At 43.3% G+C, this 25,403-nt stretch overlaps 2 protein-coding genes across 2 annotated transcripts in view; one reads left to right on the top strand and one right to left on the bottom strand.

Moving 5' to 3' along the window:
* Positions 1 to 17,695, bottom strand: part of Gorab (Golgin, RAB6 interacting) — a 43,372-nt gene extending 25,677 nt beyond the window's left edge. Inside the window, exons 1-3 of the mRNA XM_067124416.1 lie at positions 17,557 to 17,695; positions 14,612 to 14,760; positions 5,844 to 5,961 (exon numbers count right to left, since the gene is read on the bottom strand). Coding sequence (XP_066980517.1) covers positions 5,844 to 5,961; positions 14,612 to 14,760; positions 17,557 to 17,641 — 352 coding nt within the window. The 5' untranslated portion in view covers positions 17,642 to 17,695. The remainder of the gene's footprint in view (positions 1 to 5,843; positions 5,962 to 14,611; positions 14,761 to 17,556) is intronic.
* Positions 1 to 25,403, top strand: part of LOC136850660 (phospholysine phosphohistidine inorganic pyrophosphate phosphatase-like) — a 136,959-nt gene that overhangs the window by 68,264 nt on the left and 43,292 nt on the right. The gene's annotated exons all lie outside the window — the stretch shown is intronic.

Genomic DNA, 25,403 nt, shown 5'->3' with positions numbered 1-25,403 from the left:
AGCTCTCTTGCCCTCAGGCAATCCTCCCTGGACTTTGCAATGATAATCCAATCATCCAGGTACAGAAGTATCTTTACTCCTAGTAAGTGAGGCCATTTCACAAAGGAGGATAAGACCCTAGTGAAAACCTGGGGTTTGGAACTTAGTCAGAAACAAAGAGCTCGAAATTGGTAAGTCTCTCCCCCAAAGACAAAGCATAGGAACTTTCTTGAACATTGGTGAATAGGGACATGAAAGTACGCGTCTTTCATGTCTACCGTAAATGTCTATGCCTCTTTCTCCAAGGCGGCTAAGATCATGGAAGCTAACTCCATGGAAGAAGGGGACAATTGGACATAGAGGTTAAGCTTGGATACGTCCAAGACAGGCGTCCAACCTCGTTGCCTTTGGAACTAGGAATAGCCTGTTGTAAAAACCTGGCAAAGTAGCCAATACTTCCTCTAAACTGTAGATGTCTTCTCTAACAGAGAAGAGACTTCCTAACTCAAGACCTTCTCTTCTCTGGGTTGCCTTTGTATGACTGAAAGGCTATAGGCTGGTTTGATAGAGGAGGTGAACTCCTGAAAGGAATGCAATAGCCTTCCAAAATTACTTTCGCTACCGAAGTGTCTACCCCTAGGCATTCCAAAACTTCAGCAAAGAGGCCTAACCTGGCCCCTGCAGGTACCTGAGGGCTCAAAGAGCTATTATTTATTAGACTGGATTTTTGTTATAAGAGGAGATAAACTTTCCTTCCCTTGCAAAACAGGATTTGAAACTTTGCTGGCGAAAGGATACTTTCCTCCTTCCAGCACTTGGAAAGAAAGACCTAGTAAAGGATGTAGCATTGCCCGAAGGACATTTAAAAGAAGAAGAGGAAGACACAGGAGACTTCCTGTTAGAAGCTTGGGACTGATGGATAAAAGACCTATTCTGTCTTCTCAGTCTGCAAGGCTATAGACACAGACAGTTGTTTGTCAATAATCTTCCTAAAAGGATGTGCTGAAATTAAAGACTGTTTACTATGGGGAGCCTGAAGGAGCCAGCAGAGAGCAAAGCTGCTCCCTTCTGCAAACTTTAAGGTTGCTCAACACATGGGATAGCTCCCCTATCACATCAAGAAATGCCTTGTCTAGGGAAGCAAAAAACACTGAGACCTTAACAAAAGGATCCCTGGCCAAAGGAGAAAGAAGTTCACCAAACTCCTTCAAACACTATTCAGCTGTGTTCAGTACAATTTCACTGAAGGACATAGCTTCGATAGCACTGGTCAAACTCTCATAAATATTCTCAGCCTCTGGAATAGAGAAATGCAGCCTACCTGACACAATAGCATCTTTCTTAGTTGGAAAAATCATGGACAAAAAAAGCACCATCCACTGCCGGATCAGGAGAAAAGGGGAGAAACTCCCCTATCCGATACTAGTGACTTCCTAGCATGAAGGAAGGGAGACAAAAGAGTGGATCCTTTAGAGACCTTCTTAGGCAAAACCTTAGCAATAAAACCAAATCTCCCATGTACAGAGTCTGATAGCCTAAATGAAGGGAGAGGAGAATAATCAGACCCCAACCTGGAAGCTCTTAGAGAGCGAGCAGTATTGGAATGCTCCACTGAAAAGAACTGTGGCTATCTGTCCAAACACTGAACCAGTTCCTGAAACCTGAGGTGACCGATTCTAAGTGTTCCTCTTCCTTATCCAAGGTTAAAGTAGGAGAAGGAGAACGTTGAGAGGAAGAGCTGGGCCTAAACAAGTCAAGTCTTCCTCATCTGTGACAACGGAGGAAGCCTCAGAACCAGGTGGTCTTGTAAGACCCAGTGCTAAAATTCTACTAATCCACTTTGACAAATACTTGAACTGAGATCGGTCCCTCTCAAGATCCGACTGAGAAAATCCGGTTGACACAGGAGGGCAAGAACCCTTTAACCACTTACCTTCCAACACAGGAGAAGTGTGACCTGTCCCCTAGTGTACCACTCAAAGACTCACGCGTCATTGACACTAACTGCGGCCCTGAGGAAACTCTACGGTCTACTGTCTCTTGAGGATTCACCAACTCTTTCCTCACTCTCGAAGAGGTGGGGTGTGGACTCAATGAAGCTTCCCTTGGCCTAGAATACACCTGGCGCAGCCTCAACGAAGAAGTATGCGGAAGCTCACATGGACTCGACACTTCATGTGTCCTTGAATATCTGACATGCTTAAGTCTTTTCAGGGTACAGTAAACCCCCCATATTCACGGGGGATGCGTACCACACCTGTGAATACTTAGAACCCTTCTAAAAACACTTAGAACTGCCTATTTTGATAGTTCAAACAGACACAAAACAAACTAAAAATGCTCATACAGGTATTATTCTACTTACGATGGAGTTCGGTTCCCAAAGAAACAATCGTTTGTTGGAAAAAAGTAAGAAATACCAAAACGTATCTCTGAACAAATACATCAAAACCATGTATACATATATGGTAGCATAGCTTACACTATAAAGTATACTCTATACATCAGGTATAGTAATTATTAATATCAGCTAATCTGGAGGTTCACAAATGACTTATGATAATTCAATGCAAAGAGAAATTGAGCTTATTAGCTTAGCCTACACTATGGTACATACAGTATATTCTATACAGGTCGTATTATAAATACACAGTATAGCATCTTTTAAAATGTTATTAATATCAGCTAATTCTGGAGGTTCATAGCAAAGTGACTTATGATAATTCAATGCAAAGCAAGAAACTCTTTGAATAACAAGAATTAGTTTTCTTTGAAGCTCTTACACTATGGTTTCCTTTAGGGCTTTCTTCATTCGGGGAACATACAGCAAGACGGGTGTAGGATAGCCTACATTATACTGTACTCTGTATTCACAGGTCGTATTATAAAAACGTCACCAGACACTGCCTTGAGTGTGAGACAGTTTCTGACCAAGAATGGCATGACCACACTTACCCACCTCCCTATTCACCCGATCTTGCTCCTGTGACTTCTTTTGTTCCCCGAATGAAGAAAATATGCATCTTTTCAGAAGAAAAATGTTATGCAAGAGTTAATTCACTGTATCCAATAATATTGTCAAATATATTGTAAATATGGCTTTTGTATTATAAATTGCAGTCATAGCGATCAATGTTTTGGTTTGGTAATCATTTATGCGGTGTTTATTTTGCCGTATTTAATTCAGTTCAGAGCGCTTTTCTTGCTTCTGGTTAGCGTAAATGAATCTCTAGATACTTTATTTATATGGGGGCAAGGTTATTTTTCATCATAGTGTTTTTAAGTCAAAATGTAACTAAAATAAGTCTTGTTGTGAAATTAATTTATCTATTTTTTCGTTAATAGATGACGATGGCCATTTGGGGACATTTGTTCTGTGTAAAAAAATTCGATTCCGTTCGCTATTTTCACTTGATTTCATCATAATACAAGCTTTATGTATTTATCGTTTATCGGCGTAAAAATAACAGTAATGTGTTCTTTCATGCCCAATAGTTTTGATTAAAATACTTTCTCTCCAATTTTAATTAAGATCGAGTTTCATCCATGTTGCCGATGCATGATAATTCGCAGTATAGTCATTAGCAGCTTGAACATTGTTTTCTCAGCTTCAGCTACAACTTGTAGCTTAAATTTAGCAGTATATTTCCTTGACGATCTTTTATCCATACTGAGTAAGGGTATAACGTAAAAATATATCAGTCCTATTCTACTTAACGCCATTTGTGCTATAAGCTACGGTAACTGTTTATTACCGTACGATGATTGAAATAAAAGATGGGATAAAGAGATGGAGGAAAAGTTGTCTATTGTAATTTGGTCTCTCTCACTGCCTGATTATGCTGCTGCCTGCGCCTGCACGAAATTTAAAAATATTTTATAAATAATACTGTCTATCGCTATTAATTGTTACCCCATTGCAAAATTGAATTATCATAAGGTGAATTATTGTAACTCGAGCATTACCCAAGTGTTTTAATAGTTTTATCACAAAAAGTGCATTCAGTCTTGAAAATGAGACGAAAATACAGTACGGTAATTACTGAATATTTCTCAGTGAAAAATACCGCGAACGGGCAAATTTTCCGCGAATAAGGGGTAGATACGTTCCACAGAGAAATCAGTGAATATGTGAGTCTGCGAATACAGGGATTTACTGTACTTCAGAAAGACAGCCCATAAAAGCCGCAAAAGCCTCGGAAGCGGACATACCTGTGGCCTTGATGAAATCAAAACTTGGAGTATCGTTAACAGAAAGGAGTCTAGGCGTGAACACTTACTACCTAAATGCCTAACTAAAGACTCCAGATTCCTTGAGGGGCTGTCTGGTTACCTGGGTCGGACTAATCGCCATAATAACCTTGGGACAACGGATTCAAAAGCGAAGGCCTAGACCTTTTCACCCTACCATGAATGTCTTTAGGTGAAAGCAATCTGCGTTTGTCCAGCGAGGACCGAGAAGCAAAGGCAGGAGACAGATGGCACAGTCCATGAACATCCTGGGATGTTAGTCCTCATTTGGGAACCCCAGGACTACCAGGCCTGTTGGCAGGTGGAGCCAATGGGACAGACAAGACTGCGTCTGCAGAGTTGCCAATGGAACGAGGGGACACTGTCCCTGCCAACGCACTACTGTAGATACATTAGATGCAAAAGATTCAAGCTTGTTACATAAAAATTCAATCCTAGATTTTACAGAACCAATGTCAGACTGCACTGAATCTAACCTACTGCCCTGAGCTGACTTAGTGGGTGTGGAAGGATGTGAATCTACTAGAGAAGAAGAATCAAGAGACCTTTCTATCTCTTGATCAGATGTTACTTCTTAGGAAGACTTAGATGCAAGACTAGCTGTTCTCTTTACATTCTCTCTAAGTCTATCCTTCTCTCTTCTAATACTATACTTTACCATCTTCTCTGTCTCATGCAAAGACCATTCCCTGCCATGATCACAACGGTTGTCCAAATCACAAGTTACCACAAGATGATCAGTACATAATTTGAGTGTATTATACTTCAAGGAACCAATCTGGTCTTGCAACCGCTTACCTTGCAAAATCTAAAAGATTTTGATAAGGAAGATTGAGAAGATGAATCCATAGTGAAACAACAAACCACAATCTAGACGATCCAATATGATAATCATGAAAAACAAACCAAGCTTCCGAGCACTCGTCTACACAGCCGTCCGTGTTCATCGAGAAGAGTAGAATGAGCAACCAAAACATTCGCGTTCGTTAACAACTGTTTCAATTTTAACACTTGTCGAACCTGCTCAAAGTAGTTGCAGATAAAGTTAAATGATACAGGGTAAGTTTCACCTCAAAAAATCAGTTTTTCATAATGTCTGTTACTATACAGGATAAAGTACTTATGAACAATGATGGCAATTGTAGAGGTATAGATTAAACAAACACCTCCACCTATAGCAGGTTCTAATAGCTTACTGCAGGCTGAGTTAGCTGCAACAGGCATTCTAAAAATATACTTAGCTATGAATGTAAACAGCTTTACTATGCACAATTTGAATATGTTTACCACTGCTGGTTTTATAGCAATTATTCTTTATATATTACTTAAGATGAAAAGCTTAAATGTGGCCAGCAGAGCATGCAAAAAAACACTTCCATCATAGAATCAAAGAATATGAAAGAATGTTTAACAGGTTAGACTAGGGACTACATCCACTGTTTAACAGGTTAGACTAGGGCATAAATCCAGTGGGTTAGTTTCAACAAACAGTGTATTTTACTTCAATATATTATGCAACTACTCTATTTACTTCCCCTAAAACATTAATGGAAGTACAATGTTTGCATTTTCTATAGACATTTTTGATCTAAAGCAGCTTCAACAGATACTACCTGTGGGAGATTTTGATGGCGAAACTGGAGTGGGAGAGGAAGGGAGTGATGAGGAACTCTGTGGTGAATCAGGTGAGCGATAACCTGAAGATGGAGATGGACTGGACGACTCTGGATCCTGAAAGAGTTACATATATTTCAATTATCCATATTGCTTATTGCATAACTACTTAGAGAAGCCAAAACTGCCATCAGTGCACCTCATGTGGTGCACTGTAGGCATTACTTAAGGTTCTTTGCAGCATCCCTTCGGCCCCTAACCCACATCCCTTACATTCCTATTACTGTTACTCCATTCATATTCTCTTTCCTCCATCTTACTTTATATCCTCTCCTTACAATTGATTAATAGTGCAACTACGAGGTTTTCCTCCTGTTACGCTTTTCAAACTTTTTTACTGTCAATTTCAGTTTCAACGCTGAATGACCTCATAAGTCCCTACACTTGGCCTTTGGTCTAAATTCCATATTCTATTCTAATCTATTCTATTACTACCCTAAAACAATTCCCCTTATATTTTAATAATTTTTTTATATTCTATCTATTTATCTATTAATTTATTAGTTTATCTTTTTTCTTTCTTTCTAATAATGGATCTCTCTTTTATGTGCTTCCTATTATCTTCCATAACTTCTTTCAAATGAACACCATATTCTTTGGAAGTTTGAATCTCAAGTCAATGGCCCCTGTAGGCTTGTCCCATATGAAAAGGGGTTTATCTTCTGAATAATAATAATAATAATAATAATAATAATAATAATAATAATAATAATAATAATAATAATAATAATAATAATAATAATAATAATCTAAATGAAGGTACATAAGGCAGTCTATGATCTGTTGAAGAATGCCTCTGAACAGATAGACTCCTTTCACTGCATCAACTGCAGAAGATGGCCCACTTCCCCTGATTCAACTTAAATGAGGAACACCTGATTGTAGATGATATCTCCAATGCTGGCTAAGAGAAAAGCAATCTCTTGAAAGAGCTAACTAGACAGTCACCAGCCATGAAAGGCAACAGACTACATAACTTGTTGACACCTCAGCAAATGGAGCTGATGCAGAAGAGTCGCTCCTGTGGGAATGCCTCTTAAAGCCTTGATGACAAGACTCAAAAATTTAAATGACATTTGGCTTGAGACCAACAAGGAGTCACCAGGTTTATCCAGAGTCCTAGAGTAATCAGCATAGCACTGATTACCCAAAAGATCAGGCTGAACAGGGGATAAGGTGTACAAATCCAGGTGGTCCTATGAATGCTGAAATGCATCTTCTAATGCAGCCCTTGGGTCCAGGACTGGGAAGAAGAGTGAGGGTTTTCTATTAAGTTGCACAACAGACAAATCATTCAATGGTGTTCTTCTTAACTGAGAACTTTTCTGTCACATGAGGATGGAAGGTTTACTCTGTCCCTACAAATTGCCCCTATGAATGAGCTGGTCTATCATGACGTTGTGCCTACCTGAAATGTACAGTAATACACACACAACCAAAGTCTAGAAAGCATGGTAAAGGAAGTCATCAATATTATAAAACGAATGTACGCTTCAAACTAAAGTTAGTCAAGTTCCTAGCTGCATAAAGACATTCTGATTTGATGGAGGCAGACAAGTATGTGGGCAGGTACTTCTCCTGCCACTACTTCACTTACTGGTTAACAAGCTTCGGTGCCAAATCCAGCTGTAACTGAAAATATTCCTTTGTAAAAGATGAAGATTTGTAAACACAGAAAAATGACATTTTTATAATAAAATAAAGTTTTATATATACTTACCCAGTAATTACATTAGCTAAGAGTTTCTCTTGCCTCAGCAGCTTAAATTCAAAACTTTGCGGGTTAGCGCTTCAATTTAGTGCAGGTGACTGGTCTCACCCACTAACGAGAGTATCAGAAACTACTCGGCAAACAGTCATTACACGGGGAAGAAGGGCTCTACCGTAATTAGTGGGTAAGTATATATAAAACTTTATTTTATTATAAAAATGTCATTTTTATATATGTAACTTACCCAGTAATTACATTAGCTGATTCCACATTGAAAGGTGGTGGGGAATCATGGACAAATTCTGTTCCCAACCATTAATTTATGTAATGACTTGAGATAATAGATAAGTTGCCAGCATTGGTTACAATGCTTGTAGTTCCTTGTTAGTTAAGAGAGCCTGCAGTAAAGAACTGCCTCTGGTTGTTGCTCAACTTAACCTGTAGCAGTGTGACAGTAAAGCCAGGAGCACTTCTACCTTAAGTGGAACACTTTGCAGCGAAGGAGTACTCCGATGGCTGATGAAGTATAAGATTAAGTTTTACAACGAAGGTGTACACCAATGGCCAACAAAGCATAAATAATTACCCTTGCCTTGGGCGCAGTACCAACAAATACAACCAGATATGACTGTCACTTGCACTGAAAAACAGACCATGACCCACTCACTGACAGTGATGGGTGCTCCAGGTAAATTGTAACCTCCGGCTCTCACAAGTCTCGGCACCTTACTACAAGGTGAATAGATAGTAAGAGAGAATCCTATGCTTCCTTCTACGATGCCATGCCAGTTACTAAAAATGATCACAAGGTACTGCCAGGATCTAACACTGTTTAACTTTCTTTGAAAGGCGAGTAGTGAAGATTGTTACACTTCCCGAAGGACAATTGTCTGAATGGATGTTGTGTTGTTGTCGTCAGGGCATACATTGCCTGAAAACTAAGGAGATATGTCTGAAGCTGATAGGTGACATCCTTAGCGAGTCAGGTTCCTAAAAAGGAGCAAAAAGCACTTTTCTTACTTCTCAGAGTGTCTTTGGAGAAGGTTGATTATAGACTGGACATTACAGACTGGACACAGTGCCTGGAAAGCTATGAGGGAGGTTGTACTGACGTGTCTAGATTCCACTAAAGGTAAGCCAATAGCCCTCCAGAAACTAAGAGTGGCATCAGAAAAAATAAGTCCAATCACAAGAGAGGACCATACGTTCTTAGACAGAGGGTGCTAGAACACTAAAGGTCATGAAAACCTCCTATGCTTCCAAGCCTGCTTAGGTCATAACGTAAAACTCCAACAGAAAATGAGCTTCCAACTCTTCACCAGAGCCAGGAATGTAGGAGAGTTGGCGTTAGACCACTGGAAGCTGGCGCTGGGTGTACTGAGCTGGTGCCAGGCTGTGGGTGGGGCCAGCAGAGCTGGTCGTCGGCTAACTAATTGGTCGGGAACTGGTGGGCACTCCTAGAAGCTCAGGGTAGAGCTGGCACCTGGCTGTAGGTGGCGCCAGGTGAGGTGAAAGTCAGGTGAAGAAAAAACAACTCGGGCTGATGGGTGCTCCTGGGTGTCAAAACCTTCCTCTCTTCCATTAAGTTCTTGAGAGAGAGAGAAAGAACGGATCCAGGTCATGGAAGGGCCTTCAATCTCGGTAATGTTCCCAAGAGATTCATCCATTGGGTGGTGGAGCAAGAATGAAGCGATAGGAAGAGGTCTACCTTCCTCAGACAGTCTTCCACTCTTCTGAGTGACGGAGAAGCCCGAAAACTCAGTCTATCAGAACTCCCAAATAAAGAATCTTCTGAGTGGGAATCATTTGTGACTTCTCGAAGTTCATTGTTACCCCTAATTCCTAGGTCAAGAGAAGAGTTTTGAAAGCCCTTCGTGCATTGATTCTTCATAGGTGGTTGAATTAGCCAATTGTCCAAACATAGCGAGATCCTCATTCCCGCTAAATGTAGCCAACTTGCCACAGGATTCAACACTCGAGTGAAGACTTGTGGGGCCTTTAAGAGACCGAAACAAAGTGCTCAAAATTGAAAGATCTGGTCCTCAAAAACAAAATGTAGACATTTCCTCGAATCCGGGTGAGCCTGAATATGGAAATAAGCATCCTGTATGTCCAGGGATATCTGTATTTTTCACTAATTCTATTGCCTTTTTGTTCAGAAGAGAGGACACTTCCTTCGACAAGGCCAATGCTTCTCCTAACCCATGGAGTAAGCTGTCAATACAACCAGATTGTCAGTCAATGGCAAATTCTCCTTGAAGGGGATAGCGTATCCCTCTTTTAAAAACTTTGACTACCCACTGACCGGCTCCTCTTTTGCTTCATCTCTCCCAAAAGAGACAAAGCCTGACTCCCACAGGAGCATGAAGGACTAAATCCTCACTTGCGAGAGGAAGATCTTGAGGAAACAAAAGCTGTTTATCCAGAGGGGAAAGCAGGAGGGCTGATTTCTGTGGGATCAAAATCCTTCACTGTAAACAAGACCCACAGTTTGAGCTTCTTCAGGACGCCCATGACATACAGGGCAGCTACTTCAAGTGATCCACCTCTGACGGCTCTACCTGCACAAGAGAGAAAATTCTTAAGGTCTGCGGCTTCAGCATACAAGAAAGGAGATTCTTGAAGCTTCTTGGCGACTGCTCCCAAACACCAGTCGAGAAAACTCAACACCTTGAAGGCCTTAAAAATGCTCTTCAACAAGTGATCCATCTCCTGAGTTGAAAAGAACGTTTTCGTCGATGCGAGAGCTGATCTCTGTCCCGAGTCAATGAGCGCAGAAAAGTCCCCTTGGGAGGAGTCAGGCACTCCCAGGGAAGGAGTTCTCCAGTTGAATATGACAAGTACCGCCTATGTGAGAGATGAGAGGGGGGAAACACTACAACAGGCCCTTCCTTGATCCCTCTTGTCAGAAAGCCATTCCTCTACTTGGAGAAGAGCTTTCTTCAAAGATTTAGAAAGAATCATCTTAGGAAGACTAGTCGAAGACACAGGCTGATAGCTCATCATGTAAGATGAGCCTGGAGAAGGAGAGGATGGAGTGAAAAAATCGGGGAACTGTTGAAGAAAGCACTTAAGGAGTGCTGTGTACAGCACAGCAGATGCATCCTTCTCCTTTTCTTCCTCAACAGAAGAAATCAGAGATGTCATCAAATCTGATCCAGGGGCAGTCTGCGCTGCAGGTTTCTGTAAAAGATGAAGGATTAATCCAGTTTTTTGTTGCCAAGCTTTGAGTGCTGGGTCCAAAGCAGAAGAAGACTTATCCGAAGCCGCAGGGCACTTGGAAACTTGATGAAGTTCAAGCGTTATCAGAAGTTCGGCAGCTTCTGGGTGCTCCGACAAAAGAGAACGTCCGACCCTCTCAGGGCGCCTGACTGCGTCAGGGCGCTTGGCTGCATCAGGGCGCTCGGTTGTATCAGGGGACTGGGCCGCATCAGGGCACTTGGCTGCAACATGGCGCCTGGCTGCTACAGGACACTTGTCTGCTCCAAGGCACTCAACATGACATCCCACCGAAACAGGATGTTCCAAGAAACAGGGCGCTTCGTGAAACTTGGATCTGCTCGCCCGAGAGGTGTAGAGAGCTAGAACCTCACTCCTGGTGCTGAGGAGAGGAGAAAAACGCTCTGGAGTGTCCCACTTGCTGCACACACGTTGAGGACTGAAGGAGGGTTCCCTCATTCTCTTGTAAGGGAGATGTGGGGACTGATCTTTACCCAAGAAGTGTCTCTGAGTGGGTGAGAATCCTCCGTAAAACGACGAAGACAGCTACTATGAGGGTGCTTCTTCAGAACTTGTTAAAAGTCGATGCACTTCCAAGACGCCCTTTCAGTGGCTGTCTCTAGTCACAACCTGGGATGCAACAGGTTGGACTGGGGTGACGACTGACCATGGGCAGACCCCACTGACCTCCCTTGGGCTACCGGTATGCCTCCTCCCAGGTAGAGGGGAGTATGGCAGTGACCTGTGCCTAGGAGAATCAGCCGACACACTTCAAAGACGCCTTTCCAGTGGCTGTCTCTAGTCACAACCTGGGATGCAACAGGTTGGACTGGGGTGACGACTGACCATGGGCAGACCCCACTGACCTCCCTTGGGCTACCGGTATGCCTCCTCCCAGGTAGAGGGGAGTATGGCAGTGACCTGTGCCTAGGAGAATTAGTGGGACGAGCAGTGCCCCCTCCACTACACATCAAGAAAGATGCCTTCCCAGGCTGTCTTGATACCTGGGACCGGCATCAGGCTCAACTGAGGAGGCGAATACCTGTGTATAACCCCCCGACCTCCCTTGGACTTCCATTATGTCTCTTCCCGGTGTATGGGAGTATGACAGGGACCTTTGTCTAGGAGAATCGAGGGATGAGTAGACACCTCCTCCACTGCACAATACTTTACTATCACAAGGTTAACATCTGTTAACCTAAAACAAGACTGGCAATGGCACAAGAAGGGAGCGAGGGAGCCAGGCGTGGGAGCAAGTGGATAAAATGGGCAGGAAGGTTAGCAGTGGGAGAGAGATGACTTAGATGGCGCCAGGGTACCAGTAACTGGCGCCAAGCGCCTGAGAGCAAACGCCAAGGAGTGAGCCCTGAGCGCCCGAAATGGACGCCTAGCTCCCAATAGTGGGCTCCAAGCACCCGAAAGCTGGCGCTGAGTGTTCTGCAGTTGGCAGCCTTCGAGCCAGTAGCTCAAGCAGGCGTCAAGTGCTCTGCAGTTGGCGGCCGCCAAGCCAGTAATTTGAGCGGGCGCCAAGCGTTCTGCAGTTGGCAGCTGTCGAGCCAGTAGCTCGAGCAGGCGCCGAAAACTCTGCAGTTGGCTGTCGCTGAGCCAGCAGCTCGAGCAGGCGCCGAGCGCTCTGCAGTTGGCGGCCATCGAGGCAGAAGCTCGAGCAGACACCGAGCGTTCTGCAGTTGGTGGTCGCCAAGTCAGTAATTCAAGCAGGCTCCGAGCGTTCTGCAGCTGGCGGCCATCCAGCCAGTAGCTCGAGCAGGTGCCGAGCATTCTGCAATTGGAGCAGGAGAGAGCTACTGGGCGCTCGTAGAAGGAGCTAAAAAATATGTAGCTCTTCACGACTCCTGTCATACTCCGAAAGATGTCGTAACCAAAACAATGAGCACAATTCTCTCCCACTGTATTCCTGCCCTTACACATTTCAGTCTTTGCAAAGGAAAGTGTAATAATATGTTCAATTAATTTTTTTTTAAGAACAAATTTATGAAGAACACAGAGTACCATTATACAGATATCTCAATTCCTTTAACATATATATTTCAATACTCATTAAACATTATTTGAGACTCGCTGGTGCATTTCATTCTCAAAAATTCGGATTACACTTTCCAGTTCTCTGCAAAGGAAAGTGTAATAATATGTTCAATTAATTTTTTAAGAACAAATTTATGCTAAAAAAATCGGTCCGGAGTGAATACAAGGTTACGTTTATTACACTACTCGGAAAAGGAAAGTTAACCTTTACGGACCATGATGATATCTACATGTCTCAATTCCTGTCACACGTTTGAGATTTACAGTTATGCCTTTCAAAAACGAAAATATTGGTTAGGTAGATAACGCAACATTAAAATTTTACGCTAAAGAAAAGGCAGCGAACGCAAAACTGTTTCTTTACAAAGGAAATTTAGTTTGGTACCAAACATTATACACTATTCAAGACAAAGTGCACACTGTATCATCATACATAAGTACACACTGTATCATCATACATAAGTACAAACTGTATCATCATACATAAGTACACACTGTATCATCATACATACAAGTCTCAAATTCTAATTAAGACTGAGACTCGCGGATAAGAAACAAAATCATGTTACTGGTTCGGCAACGAACACAATGTTTACATTCACCTGTCAAGGCAAAATCGTTGGTTAAACTACGCTGTTGGTAGTTAAACACTTGATTATGAGTTCGCTACTGTTGTGAAATATGACAAATTAAAACAATCAAAAACTGTCCTGAATGCTGTAAGCTTGAAGGCTCCCAAAATCGGCGATAAAACATCACCAAAATCTGGTCTCCAACCGGCAAATTTAAGAACAAAGGTGACAAAGACACTCTGTGTTGACTCGCGTGTCAGCAGAAACGTAATGACGAATGTTTGCCGAGTAGTTCCTGATACTCTCGTTAGTGGGCAAGACCAGTCATCTGCACTAAATTGAAGCACTATCCCACAAATTTTTTAATTTAAGCTACTGAGGCAAGAGAAACTCTTAGCTAATGTAATTACTGACTAAGTTACATATATAAAAATGTAATTTGCCCTACAAAAAAACTGCAATTTTTTCACAAGAATTTCTTCATATGCAAATACATTATTTTATGAGAAGTGCCCTCCTTCATTGCAACTGGTCCAAACAACACAAAGCATAACCAAATCCACCACCACTGATGATGTAGAACCCAAATGCATTTATTCTGTGAAGGGCCTAGAGACTGCCCTAGTACACAATCAGGCTACCATAAAATAATGTTTGTACAGTATAAGAAACAACTGATTTTTAAATTAAATTTTTTTTCACACAAACTCATTACTGTACTTACTATTAGCTCATGCGTGACCACGAAATGGGTTACTTACAAGAAACAGGTCTGTTGCAAAAACCTTGTTTTGAAAAAAATACTGTAATTATAAAGAATGAGTTTATTGTGAATCAAATAAATTTGAAACCAAAGCTTCACACTAAGGAAGTGCAAAAGAAAGTTGGCTTTATATCCAAACAAAAGAGCATCTCTAACATCTTTTGAAAAAATATTTTGCCATTTTATCAAAGCTGTTTCACTGGTTAATCCTTTAATAACTTACATAATAGGATCATATAAAGCAATTGTCTCTACTGTACCTAAAAAAAAATAAATCTTCTTTTAAAAATTATCATACAGTATTATAATATTATAAATCAGCTGCTAATGAATATAAATGGCTTACTTTTATATTAAAAAGTTCCTTCATGTTTTCAAAAGTACTCCATACCATCATACCTTTGAGTGAGAGAGCCTAGCTCCAGGTGGTATAGGCGTGTAATTATTTGACTTGGACTGTCTCATTATTCCAATTTTCTCTCTTGAAGCTGATCTACCTGAGGACTGCAAGCTGGCAGATCGTAGAACACTTTTTGGCTTGTGCGTTTCTGACAATAGGTAAAACCATTAACAAAATTATGAAATGGCAGATACCATTAAAAACATAAGAAAATTAATATAAAAATTCTCCTTAAATTTAATAGTGTGCGCCTATCTGAAAATGTGCAATTATCCTTACACTGATTATTATTCTTCAAGGAAAAATTAAAGTCATCTACTTTTGCTTCCATTCACATAACACATTGTTTTGTTGATCTTTGAAAATGTCCCTTCTTTTCCTTTCCCGTATTTCTATAATTTTCTCTCTGCTACAAGGCAGGCCTCTCACTTTCTTTATGGTTAAACTCAAGTTTTTAGCCTCCTTTTCTTCCTTATTTCTTTCTGGCCTTGGATAAATAAGACCATTGGGCTCTAAGCCCTAATGGTTTTTGAAATTAATAATCAAAATTAATAATAAATTTCATATATAGGCTAATATGTACGGTAGCTGTACATATAATGTAAATGAGAAGTCTCATTTGCAAAACTACAGTACACGTACGGTATAAAAATGCTTAGGAAAAGTGATATAATTTAAGTGTGTCGGGTTACAGTGTAAAAGTAAATATTTAATACTGTTTGTTTAAAATAATCATAACTGCTTTTGTATGCTGGAATAATTATAAAAAAATTGAAGATTCTGAAACCAGAAGTGAAGTATTAATGATGATGTGGGCGCAACCTACATCTTTTACATGGGGACCCATTACTTAGGTAGGAGGTCTTGTGGAACAAGACTGGCTTTATTCTAAAGAAATCAGGACACTGTTATGAACCTCTACCAGGTCTACCTCATCCCATACAACCTGTGCCTAAGGCAAAAGACTGTAGGGATGGTCCATCACCACATAGAAATGCTAGCTTCTCAGTCAAATGATAGGGCTCTGTGCTTAAGTCTGGGTAAACACAACGAACCACACACTATGAAGGTAGGAGAACTCTGTCTTTCCTGTTTAGAGAAGACAAATTCAAGGTTAGCAAGTAACCTTTCCATCACCCAAGGATGTATGACAGCGCACTTCCATCCTATGGCTAATGGGGAACCAGAATGAGTTGCAAGGATGGTGAGAAGTCATGGCAGTTTTGTATCTCTGCCTTTACCTCATGAAGATCTTAAGAAGATAAATCTGGAAGTAAAAATTTAGGTGTCTGGTAATGGAGTCCTCATGGAAGAGTAGATCATGCACTTTTCCAGTCTCCATACCATGATACTGCATGGGTTAATATCCAGTGCCAAACCATCCTAGGCTGACTGTATACAAAGCTGGTTGCAATGAGACAAGATAAAATGCTGTCATTTGCTGGGATTCCTCCCTGAAAGGAAAAAACAAAAGCCTGATGAAAAGAAGTATCAGCTATGGAAGGAGTAGGTTTAGGGGAGGAAATCAGTCCTAATCTGTTTTCAAAACTGCTCTCATTTTTCCCCTTATGCTATTTGAGCTCACAAGGCATGGTGAAGAATCAGATAGCAATATGCAAATCCTACAGGCAAAGTTAACCTTAACACCTATAAAGGTATACTTACTGTGCTTTCGCATTCTAAGCACAGAGGTAACCTATCAAAAAGTGGTAGAAGGAGAAACCAGAACTAGCAAACCTTCCAAACTAGTTGCATGCAAGGAAAACAAGGAGAGAGAGAGAGAGAGAGAGAGAGAGAGAGAGAGAGAGAGAGAGAGAGAGAGAGAGAGAGAGAGAGAGAGAGAGAGAGAGAGAGAGAGAGACTCAGGCAAAAGTCTAAAGTGTTTCAGGACAGGTCAGATTCTCTAAATCTAAAAGGATTCTTGGTCTCGTATGCCTAACTTGGGAATCCCTACAACTGTACTTTCCAGGAACTGAGAGAGCGATACAATAAGGGAAAGCCTAGGTTCTCATGTGTAATCACCTTCCAGGGAGGGGATTATTGATACTGGATCTCAGGAAAAAGCAAGAAAAGAAGACAGTCCCTTGGAAGCCTTCTAAATGCAAAACATAAGGGGAATGGGCAATCATCATAATTAGGATATTCTAGTAACCAGTAATGATTGACCACTTCAATGGAGGTCCAAATACAGTATGGTTCAGCTCCTGTTCTGAAACCATAATTGGCAAATGCATATCCACAACACAGCAACCTCATTCAGGTAAGTTAGCAGCAAGAAAACGGTAACATACAAGAAAGGGACTCAAGAATTTGATGCCCTTAGGGTATTGTCAGAATTTCTTTGACATTGAAATGCAATTAGGCTAGGCTTACTCCAATTGTTTTTATATGATTTATTAATTTTTTACATAATTAACATCAGAAACACAGTTAAAATTTGTCTGTGCTTGGAGTGATTATTCATAAATCCATTAAAAGGTTACTTTCCGACGAAATTACTATCAATTACCATTCAAATCTCACCAGGCTCATTAAAACATACATACACATTTCAGTGTCTAAGCAACTGTGGACTGAAATTAAAATTTTGCCAGTATTTTATTAAGATAGGTTTTCGTTCTTTTTAGATTAAACCAGCCTTGTACCGACACGGGCTCTTACTCTGCGCCAGCCCGTAAATACGTTAGGCGTGGTAAGGCGTTAATAATGGTAGAGTGCGTGAAAACTATAACTTTTGGGGCTCTAGCGCTTACGCATTCTAATATTTAACATATTCATAATCCATATTCGTTACAATATTGTCTAAAAGTGAATTATGCTTTCAAAGACTGGAAACTTTTGATGCAAAGGTCACATTAGTATGACGGCCTTAACCTACATGGGCTAGTCTATGGTTAATTTTACCTTATATTCCATTGTTACGCAACTAACAAACATAATTTACCTCTATCACTTTTTCCAGCATTATTTCCCCTACGAAGGTTATTGATATCTTCCTCGGTAAAGCCTGCCCAAATCGTTGAGGTCATAGTTCTTTTATGATTCTGTTTACATTTGCTACTGTTGTTGACATCATTCACTAATGCCAGATAGAATGGAAAATAAAACATTAAATAAATTGCAATATTATTATCAAAACTAGAAGACATTATTGCATACGTTATTAAAATTTTATTCTTACATAATTTTATAATGGTTATCTATAGCAATTCAAAAGTGTAGACATCTGACAGATCGTAAAAATAATATAAGATTTGGTATCACTGCACATCTGCCAAGTAGATGATAGGGATCATTCATATAAAAGGGAAGCTGCAATGTATAAACTAGGATGAAAAAGATAACCACGGAAATAAAAAAAAATATATGTGGGAAATGAAGGAAACCAGCGATAAAGAACATGCAAGAGGTAAACTGAATGAGAGACGAATAAAGAAAATGATGATGATAAAAAATAATAGCTAAAATAGATAGTGGGATAATGATAAGTGGAAGGAAGAGTTAGAAATTAAAGTTAGTACAGAAAAATACGAGAACTGTAATGAGAAATTAAAGAAATCAATATATGACAAGCTTCTGCATTGTTCATTTTTTCAAATAATAATAATTAATAATAATAATAATAATAATAATACGACTATGGTAGTGAAAGACGGTCTTCCTTATTAACTGTCTGCTATTTGATAGTTTGACAGAAAGTAATGTATCTATAATGAAGCCCAGAATTCATTATAACCATTATTAGAAATTAATTAAGACCGAAAAACTCTCGGCACTGATGCGATTGATGTTGTATATTTAAATAAGAAATAAAATAAGAAAATAATATAACCTGTAAATCAGTGGTTCTGGTTCTGAATGAATGCATCAGTTTCAACATGTCCCCAAATCCTAATTTGCATAAGGAATGGTATTAACAACTTTGTTTTAATACGTACGTACTTGCTGCAAGCCAAATTTAAAGCACCGGTAATTTCCTTTAAGTTTTCTCGATAAGTTTTTATTTAGCTTGTCTCCATTTCCCAACATGATGCCCTGTCACGTGGTAATGACGTTATTGCACATGCGTGGCATCAGATGTTATCCGTGGCCACCATTTTACCTAAAAGCATTGAAATATTTTTTATATATACAGTATATATATATATATATATATATATATATATATATATATATATATATATATATATATATTATGTATATATAATTAGGAAATAAATGAAGGAACAGATTTCAGATATCAAACGGTTTGGACTTTCATTCAAGAAGCTTTAGAGTTAAAAGTACATTATATTTCCGACAGGAGAGTAAGCTATTTCTTTGCCTGTAGCCCATAAAAACGCCAAAATGTGGAATTGTCGGTTGAAAAGCCAGATGGTGGAATCAGCTTTGATGATGCAAAGAAACACCATGAATCTTTCAAGAGGTGCAGGGGATTCAGATATTATGGATAAAATCTTCCCCCAACCAGCGATTAGGAAGATTAAAAAGAAATTGTCAACTGGAGTGATGTAACGGCTGACCTATGGACCTTCTGGTATAAGATATAAATACCGCTCCTCTTTAACTTTTTCTCATTCACTATTTGCCTGAGGAGAGAGACAGTTTGGTCTCTGAAATATAGCCTTTATAATTTTATATTTTCCACATGTTAGTGTTTTTATGGGCTCCTTATATCTGATAGAATTCTGTTTTAACAAAATATTTCACAGTCATATATATATGTGTGTATATATTATATATATATATATATATATATATATATATATATATATATATATATATATATATATATATGAAATGTATATATAATCAGCAAATAAATGAAGGAAATGATTTCAGATATCAAGCGGTTTGGACTTGTGTAAAGTCACCAATTCCGCGCCAGGATAGTGTTTCGCGCGCCATTAATTAAGTCTCCGCTGAGCTTGTTTTCTTTGGTGACTTCCCGTTTTCTTCAAGCTAAATTAGTCACGCCTAAAACGTGCCAGGTCACGCATTTTTATCATTTTTACTTTATGGTATTTATACGAATGTCACACATTGTGTATCACATGTTTCTTCATTCACAGGCATCAAGACTGTATCTATATTGTGTCTCTGTATGTTTCGTATTGTAATTCGTACTTGTTCACTGTATATTATTATTTATTGTTTCGACCTCAGGTCACAGTCAATTCCATTGTCTCTCACGGCCCGGCGTCAGTCGGCCGCAATATAAGCCGCCTGGATCTGTAATAAACCAGCAGTAACCTTTACCTGCTCGTTTCTTTGACACCTTACAGTGGTGACTCGAGTATCCCGGAGCCATTAGCGGACTCACACGCGACTCAGTCTTGGCTCCAGGGTTTCTCCAAAAAACGCTCTTAGCGGCCTAAACACGGCGCTGTAACCAGCGTTTGAGCGTGCTGACTCGTCGGCGTGCCCCATCAGCGTCACTAGCGGACCCACACGGCGCACGAAAGTGCGTACTGACGCGAGTATCCTACTCCAGTAAGGGGGTCAAAGGAGCGAGCATGGACGCGGATATCCTCCTTCATGCAGTTAAACGCGGACGCGGACTCCGAGGTTTACCTACCTCCCATCGCAGCCGCGCCGCCCCGCATCGAGGCCCTCCCGCAACTCCACACCAGCGCCCGAACACACGACGGCCGGGCAACACAATCGCGGGCCGCACTCACCCTAAAGCTGCCGCCGTTTACGCAGGGCAACCCATCGAGATGGCTGCGCAGGGTGGAGAGCCACTTCAGAATCGCGGACTCACGGACGAAATCCTACAGGCCGACACAGTGCTCAACGCCCTTCCGGAGGATGTGTACAACAAATTCATCTCGCATGGCACCCAAACACTCACCCTCACATACAGCATTACAAAAAGTTCCTCCTCGAAGCTTGCCCTGCCCATCGCCGAGCGGGCCGCCCGTGCTATCGACCTTGCCAATAACCCACGCCACGACCTCGATCCAAGAGACGCTTGGGGCATGGTCGTAGATCTCCTGTCAACACCAGTCTCGGGTGACACGAACAAGCGGCAGGAGATAAGCTTCAGACGGGAAATTTTCCTTCGCCAACTCCTCCCGGAAGTACGCAACCAGATCGCTCACCCCTACACCATGCCTGTCGAGGACCTCAGAGGCGGCACAACACCTCACAGACTCCGTCAAGGCTTCACAACGGCTAAAACCGCCACTCAGCCGGTCAGCTCCGCCCAGCCTGAAGAGGACGTGAGAGCAGCCCGCCAACGCCATCGCCAACAAACGTCCACCGAACCACAGTAGACGGTGGTCCCCGGGCTTCTGTCGCTATCACAAGTGGTTCGGAAAGGACGCCTGAAACTGCCTGCCGCCCTGCTCGTTCAACCGCTCAAAAACGGGGTGGCGGCGGCCAGCAGGACAGGCCGCCATGGCAGCCGAAGAACCCAGGGCCTCAAAACAGTAGGTTTTACGCCCGCGACACCGTCTCCGGCAGGATGATGCTGGTCGACACAGGAGCCTTCAAGTCGGTCTTCCCAGCATCCAGAGGACCGCAACCAGACACCAGACCCGGCCGCCTTCCTGACGGCCGCCAACGAACCCCATCCTCTCCCACGGCACCAGGCTCCTGTCGATCTCCATCCTGGCCAGAATTACTCCTGGGACTTCATCGTCGCGGACGAGGGAACCCCACTCCTGGGGGCCGATTTTCTGGCGCACTCGGCCTACTAGTCGACGTGGGGCGCAAGCGCCTCCTCGATCCCGACTCCTGCCGATCTCTCTCCCGTTAACGGCGGGACCCAGACCCACCATCAGCGCCGCCGCCCCCACCAGTACGCACACCTTCTGTCGGAGTTCCCGAGGTGTTTAAGCCCGAGCCGCCAAGTCCCCGGGGCCCCAGCCAAGCACGGCATATACCACCATATAGTGACTAAAGGGCCCCGACACACGCCGAAGTTCCGCAGGCTTCCCCCCTCAGCGCCTGCAGGAGGCGAAAAAAAAGCATTCGCGGAGATGGAACGGATGGGCATCTGCAGAAAAGCCTCCAGTCCATGGGCCTCCCCCTCCACATGGTGCAGAAACCGGACGGCTCCTGGAGACCCTGCGGCGACTACAGACGGCTCAACATTGCAACGGAGCCCGACCACTACCCTCTGCCCAATATGCAAGACCTCACGGCCTCCTTTCACGGGGCCAAAATATTCACTAAATTGGACCTTCTTAAATCGTATTTTCAGGTACCTGTTGCGCCAGAGGACATACCAAAGACAGCCATCATCACGCCCCTTCGGGTCCTATGTGTTCGCTTTCTCCACCTTCGGGCTGAGGGAACGCCGGGCCACCTTCCAGCGGCTCATGGACAGCATCCTGGGGACCTAAAATTCTGCGTCTGCTACGTCGACGACATTCTCATATTTTCCAGGTCTCACAGCGAACACCAGAGGCACATCAAAGCAGTCCTCCAGCGCCTCCAAGAAAACGGCCTCGTCGTCCGTTTTGACAAGTGTACATTCGGCGCCCAGAAAGCAGAGTTCCTGGGTCACGAGGTATCTCCGACAGGCGTCCGCCCTCTTACATCGAAGGTGGCAGCCGTAGCAAAGTTCCCGACACCCACCTCCATCAAGGCCGTCCAGGAGTTCCTTGGGATGGTCAACTTCTACAGGCGCTTCATCCCGGATCGCGCGCACACCACGGCCCCTGACGGAAGTCCTAAGAGGTCAACCGAAGTCCCTGTCTTGGGACCCAGCCAGCAGCAGGCCTTTTCCCGGATTTAAGGCCGCCTCACCAAGGCAACCGCCTTGGCACACCAGGATCCCAAGGCTCCCCTCCAGCTGACGCACGGACGCCAGTAACGCGTTGCCTGCGGTGCTGTTCTGGAGCAAATTATCAACGGCGCCCCAGCCCATCGCTTCTTCAGCAAGAAGTTCAATCCCGCAGAGTCCCGATACAGCACCTTTCGACAGGGAACTCTGCGCGATGTACCGCGCAGTTCGGCACTTCAAGTTCCTCCTGGAGGGGACGCCCTTCACAATCTTCACAGACCACCAGCCACTAGTTCACGCTTTTTCACGAAGCAAGGGGACGCATGGTCTTCCAGGCAGCAGCGCCACCTCTCAGCCATAGCCGAATTTACCTGTTCCGTCAGGTACCTCCCCGGCAAGAAAAATCCGTAGCAGACGCCTCTCCAGAGTCGAGTTGAACGCAGTGCAGCTTGGTGTAGACTACCAGGACCTTGCCAGAGAACAGGCCGCCGACCCAGAAACCCCAGCATACCGCACCGCCATCACATCCCCTCAAGTGGCGGGACGTGACCTCGCCCCGGAGGTCCCAGCCTGCTCTGTGACATCAGCACAGGCCAGCCCCGCCTTTGGTTCCAGCCTCACGCCGCCGCCAGGTATTTGACATCATCCACGGCCTCTCACACCCTCCCGGCAGGACCACGGCCAAACTGCTTTCAAAAAGTTCGTCTGGCACGGGTGCAAAAGGACGCCACAGCCTGGGCAAAACAGTGCCTGCAGTGCCAGACCAGTAAAGTGGGTCGTCACACGCAGTCGGGGTAGGCGAGTTCCCACAACCAGGGCGCCGCCCGCCACATCCACATCGACGTCGCCGGGCCCTTCCCCATCAGGCGGATCCAGATACCTCCTCACGGTGGTAGACCGTTCAACGCGGTGGCCCGGCCACGCCCATGCAAGAAGCCACCGCCAGCGCGCGGCGCCGAGGCCCTGCTCTCCAGCTGGGTCAGCCGCTTGGCGCCCGGACCACATCACAACCGACAGGGGCCCCGCTTTCCTCTCCGAGCTGTGGTCTGCCCTGGCTCAACTGCTGGGAACCACGCACCACACCACCACAGCATACAACCCAGCGGCCAACGGCCTGGTCGAACGTTTCCACAGGTCCTTAAAATCATCCTCATGGCCCGCTGCACCGCCGAGGATTGGAAACATCAGCTGCCGTGGGTCCTCCTCGGGTTGAGGACCGCCCCAGAGCCGACGGCACCCCATCCGCAGCTGAACAAACCTATGGGGAACCCTCGTGGGTGCCGGGAGAGCTCGTGACGGATGATCGCCACTCCCCCATCTCTGCAGAGGCTCCGCGACGTGGCCGGCAAGTTCGCTTGCAGGCGCCATACATAGACAGAGCAACCACCTTCGTGCCGCCACAGCTGTCATCCGCCACCCACGTCTTCGTCAGAGTCGACGCCGTCCGTCCACCACTAACTAAGCCCTACAGGGGACCCTTCCGCGTGCTGGAACGGAACAGCAAGGCGTTCGGCTGGCACTTCCAGGCAGGGACGACTGGGTTTCCATAGACCGGCTAAAGCCCGCCTTCCTGTCGGAGAGTCCCGGCAGCGCCGCAGCACCCTTCCGCCCATACGCACTCCAGCACGCCCTCACCACCGCAGGCGCGCGGCCGCCCAGGAAGGGACCGCCCAAACAGCAGCCTCACAGGCAGGAGGCCCCTCAGTTATCCTCAAGGAGCCGCGGCACCCTTCAGCGTCCCACCAGGTACAGGGATTAATCAGACGCTGGCGTCCCTCGTCTTGGGAGTATTTGTAAAGTCACCAATTCGGCGCCAGGATAGTGTTTCGGCGGCGCCATTAATTAAGTCTCCGCTGAGCTTGTTTTCTTTGGTGACTTCCCGTTTTTCTTCAAGCTAAATTAGTCACGCCTAAAACGTGCCAGGTCACGCATTTTTATCATTTTTACTTTATGGTATTTATACGAATGTCACACATTGTGTATCACATGTTTCTTCATTCACAGGCATCAAGACTGTATCTATATTGTGTCTCTGTATGTTTCGTATTGTAATTCGTACTTGTTCACTGTATATTATTATTTATTGTTTCGACCTCAGGTCACAGTCAATTCCATTGTCTCTCACGGCCCGGCGTCAGTCGGCCGCAATATAAGCCGCCTGGATCTGTAATAAACCAGCAGTAACCTTTACCTGCTCGTTTCTTTGACACCTTACACTTGCATTGAAAAAGCTTTAGAGTTAAAACTACATTTACATTATGGCAAGTAAGCTATTTTTTGCCTCCACAAAGTCTGTTATAAAGCCTGCCTGCAGTCGACTTCAATGTCACGCAGAAATGTATAAACGATTTTCTCCATTTGACACTTGGCATTCAAAACCTTTCCCTTTTAAGGGTTGGACTTAAGGTGACAGTGACCATAACCATTCTTATACCATAACCATTCTTATATAATTCTCTTTGCTTGTATGTTATCCCTATGGTAAATTTTATAGTAATGGATTATTCCTGGCTCTCTCTCTCTCTCTCTTCTCTCTCTTCTCTCTCTCTCTCTCTCTGAAATATATATATATATATATATATATATATATATATATATATATATATATATATATATATATATATATATGAGAGAGAGAGAGAGAGAGAGAGAGAGAGAGAGAGAGAGAGAGAGAGAGAGAGAGAGAGAGAGAGAGCCAGAGCCAGGAATAATCCATTACTATAAAATTTACACGGGGATAACATACAAGCAAAGAGAATTATATAAGAATGGTTATGGTATAAGAATGGTTATGGTCACTGTCACCTTAAGTCCAACCCTAAAAGGGAAAGGTTTTGAATGCCAAGTGTCAAATGGAGAAAATCGTTTATACATTTCTGCGTGCGTGACATTGAAGTCGACTGCAGGCAGGCTCCTACATAACAGACTTTTGTGGAGGCAAAATAGCTTACTTGCCATAATGTAATGTAGTTTTAACTCTAAAGCTTTTTCAATGCAAGTCCAAACCGCTTGATATCTGAAATCATTTCTTCATTTATTTGCTGATTATATATACA

The sequence above is a fragment of the Macrobrachium rosenbergii genome, chromosome 22 (genome assembly GCF_040412425.1).
Source record: "Macrobrachium rosenbergii isolate ZJJX-2024 chromosome 22, ASM4041242v1, whole genome shotgun sequence".
NCBI lineage: Eukaryota > Metazoa > Arthropoda > Malacostraca > Decapoda > Palaemonidae > Macrobrachium > Macrobrachium rosenbergii.
Note: the sequence above shows the minus strand (reverse complement) of the source record. Positions and strands in the feature narration are given on the sequence as shown.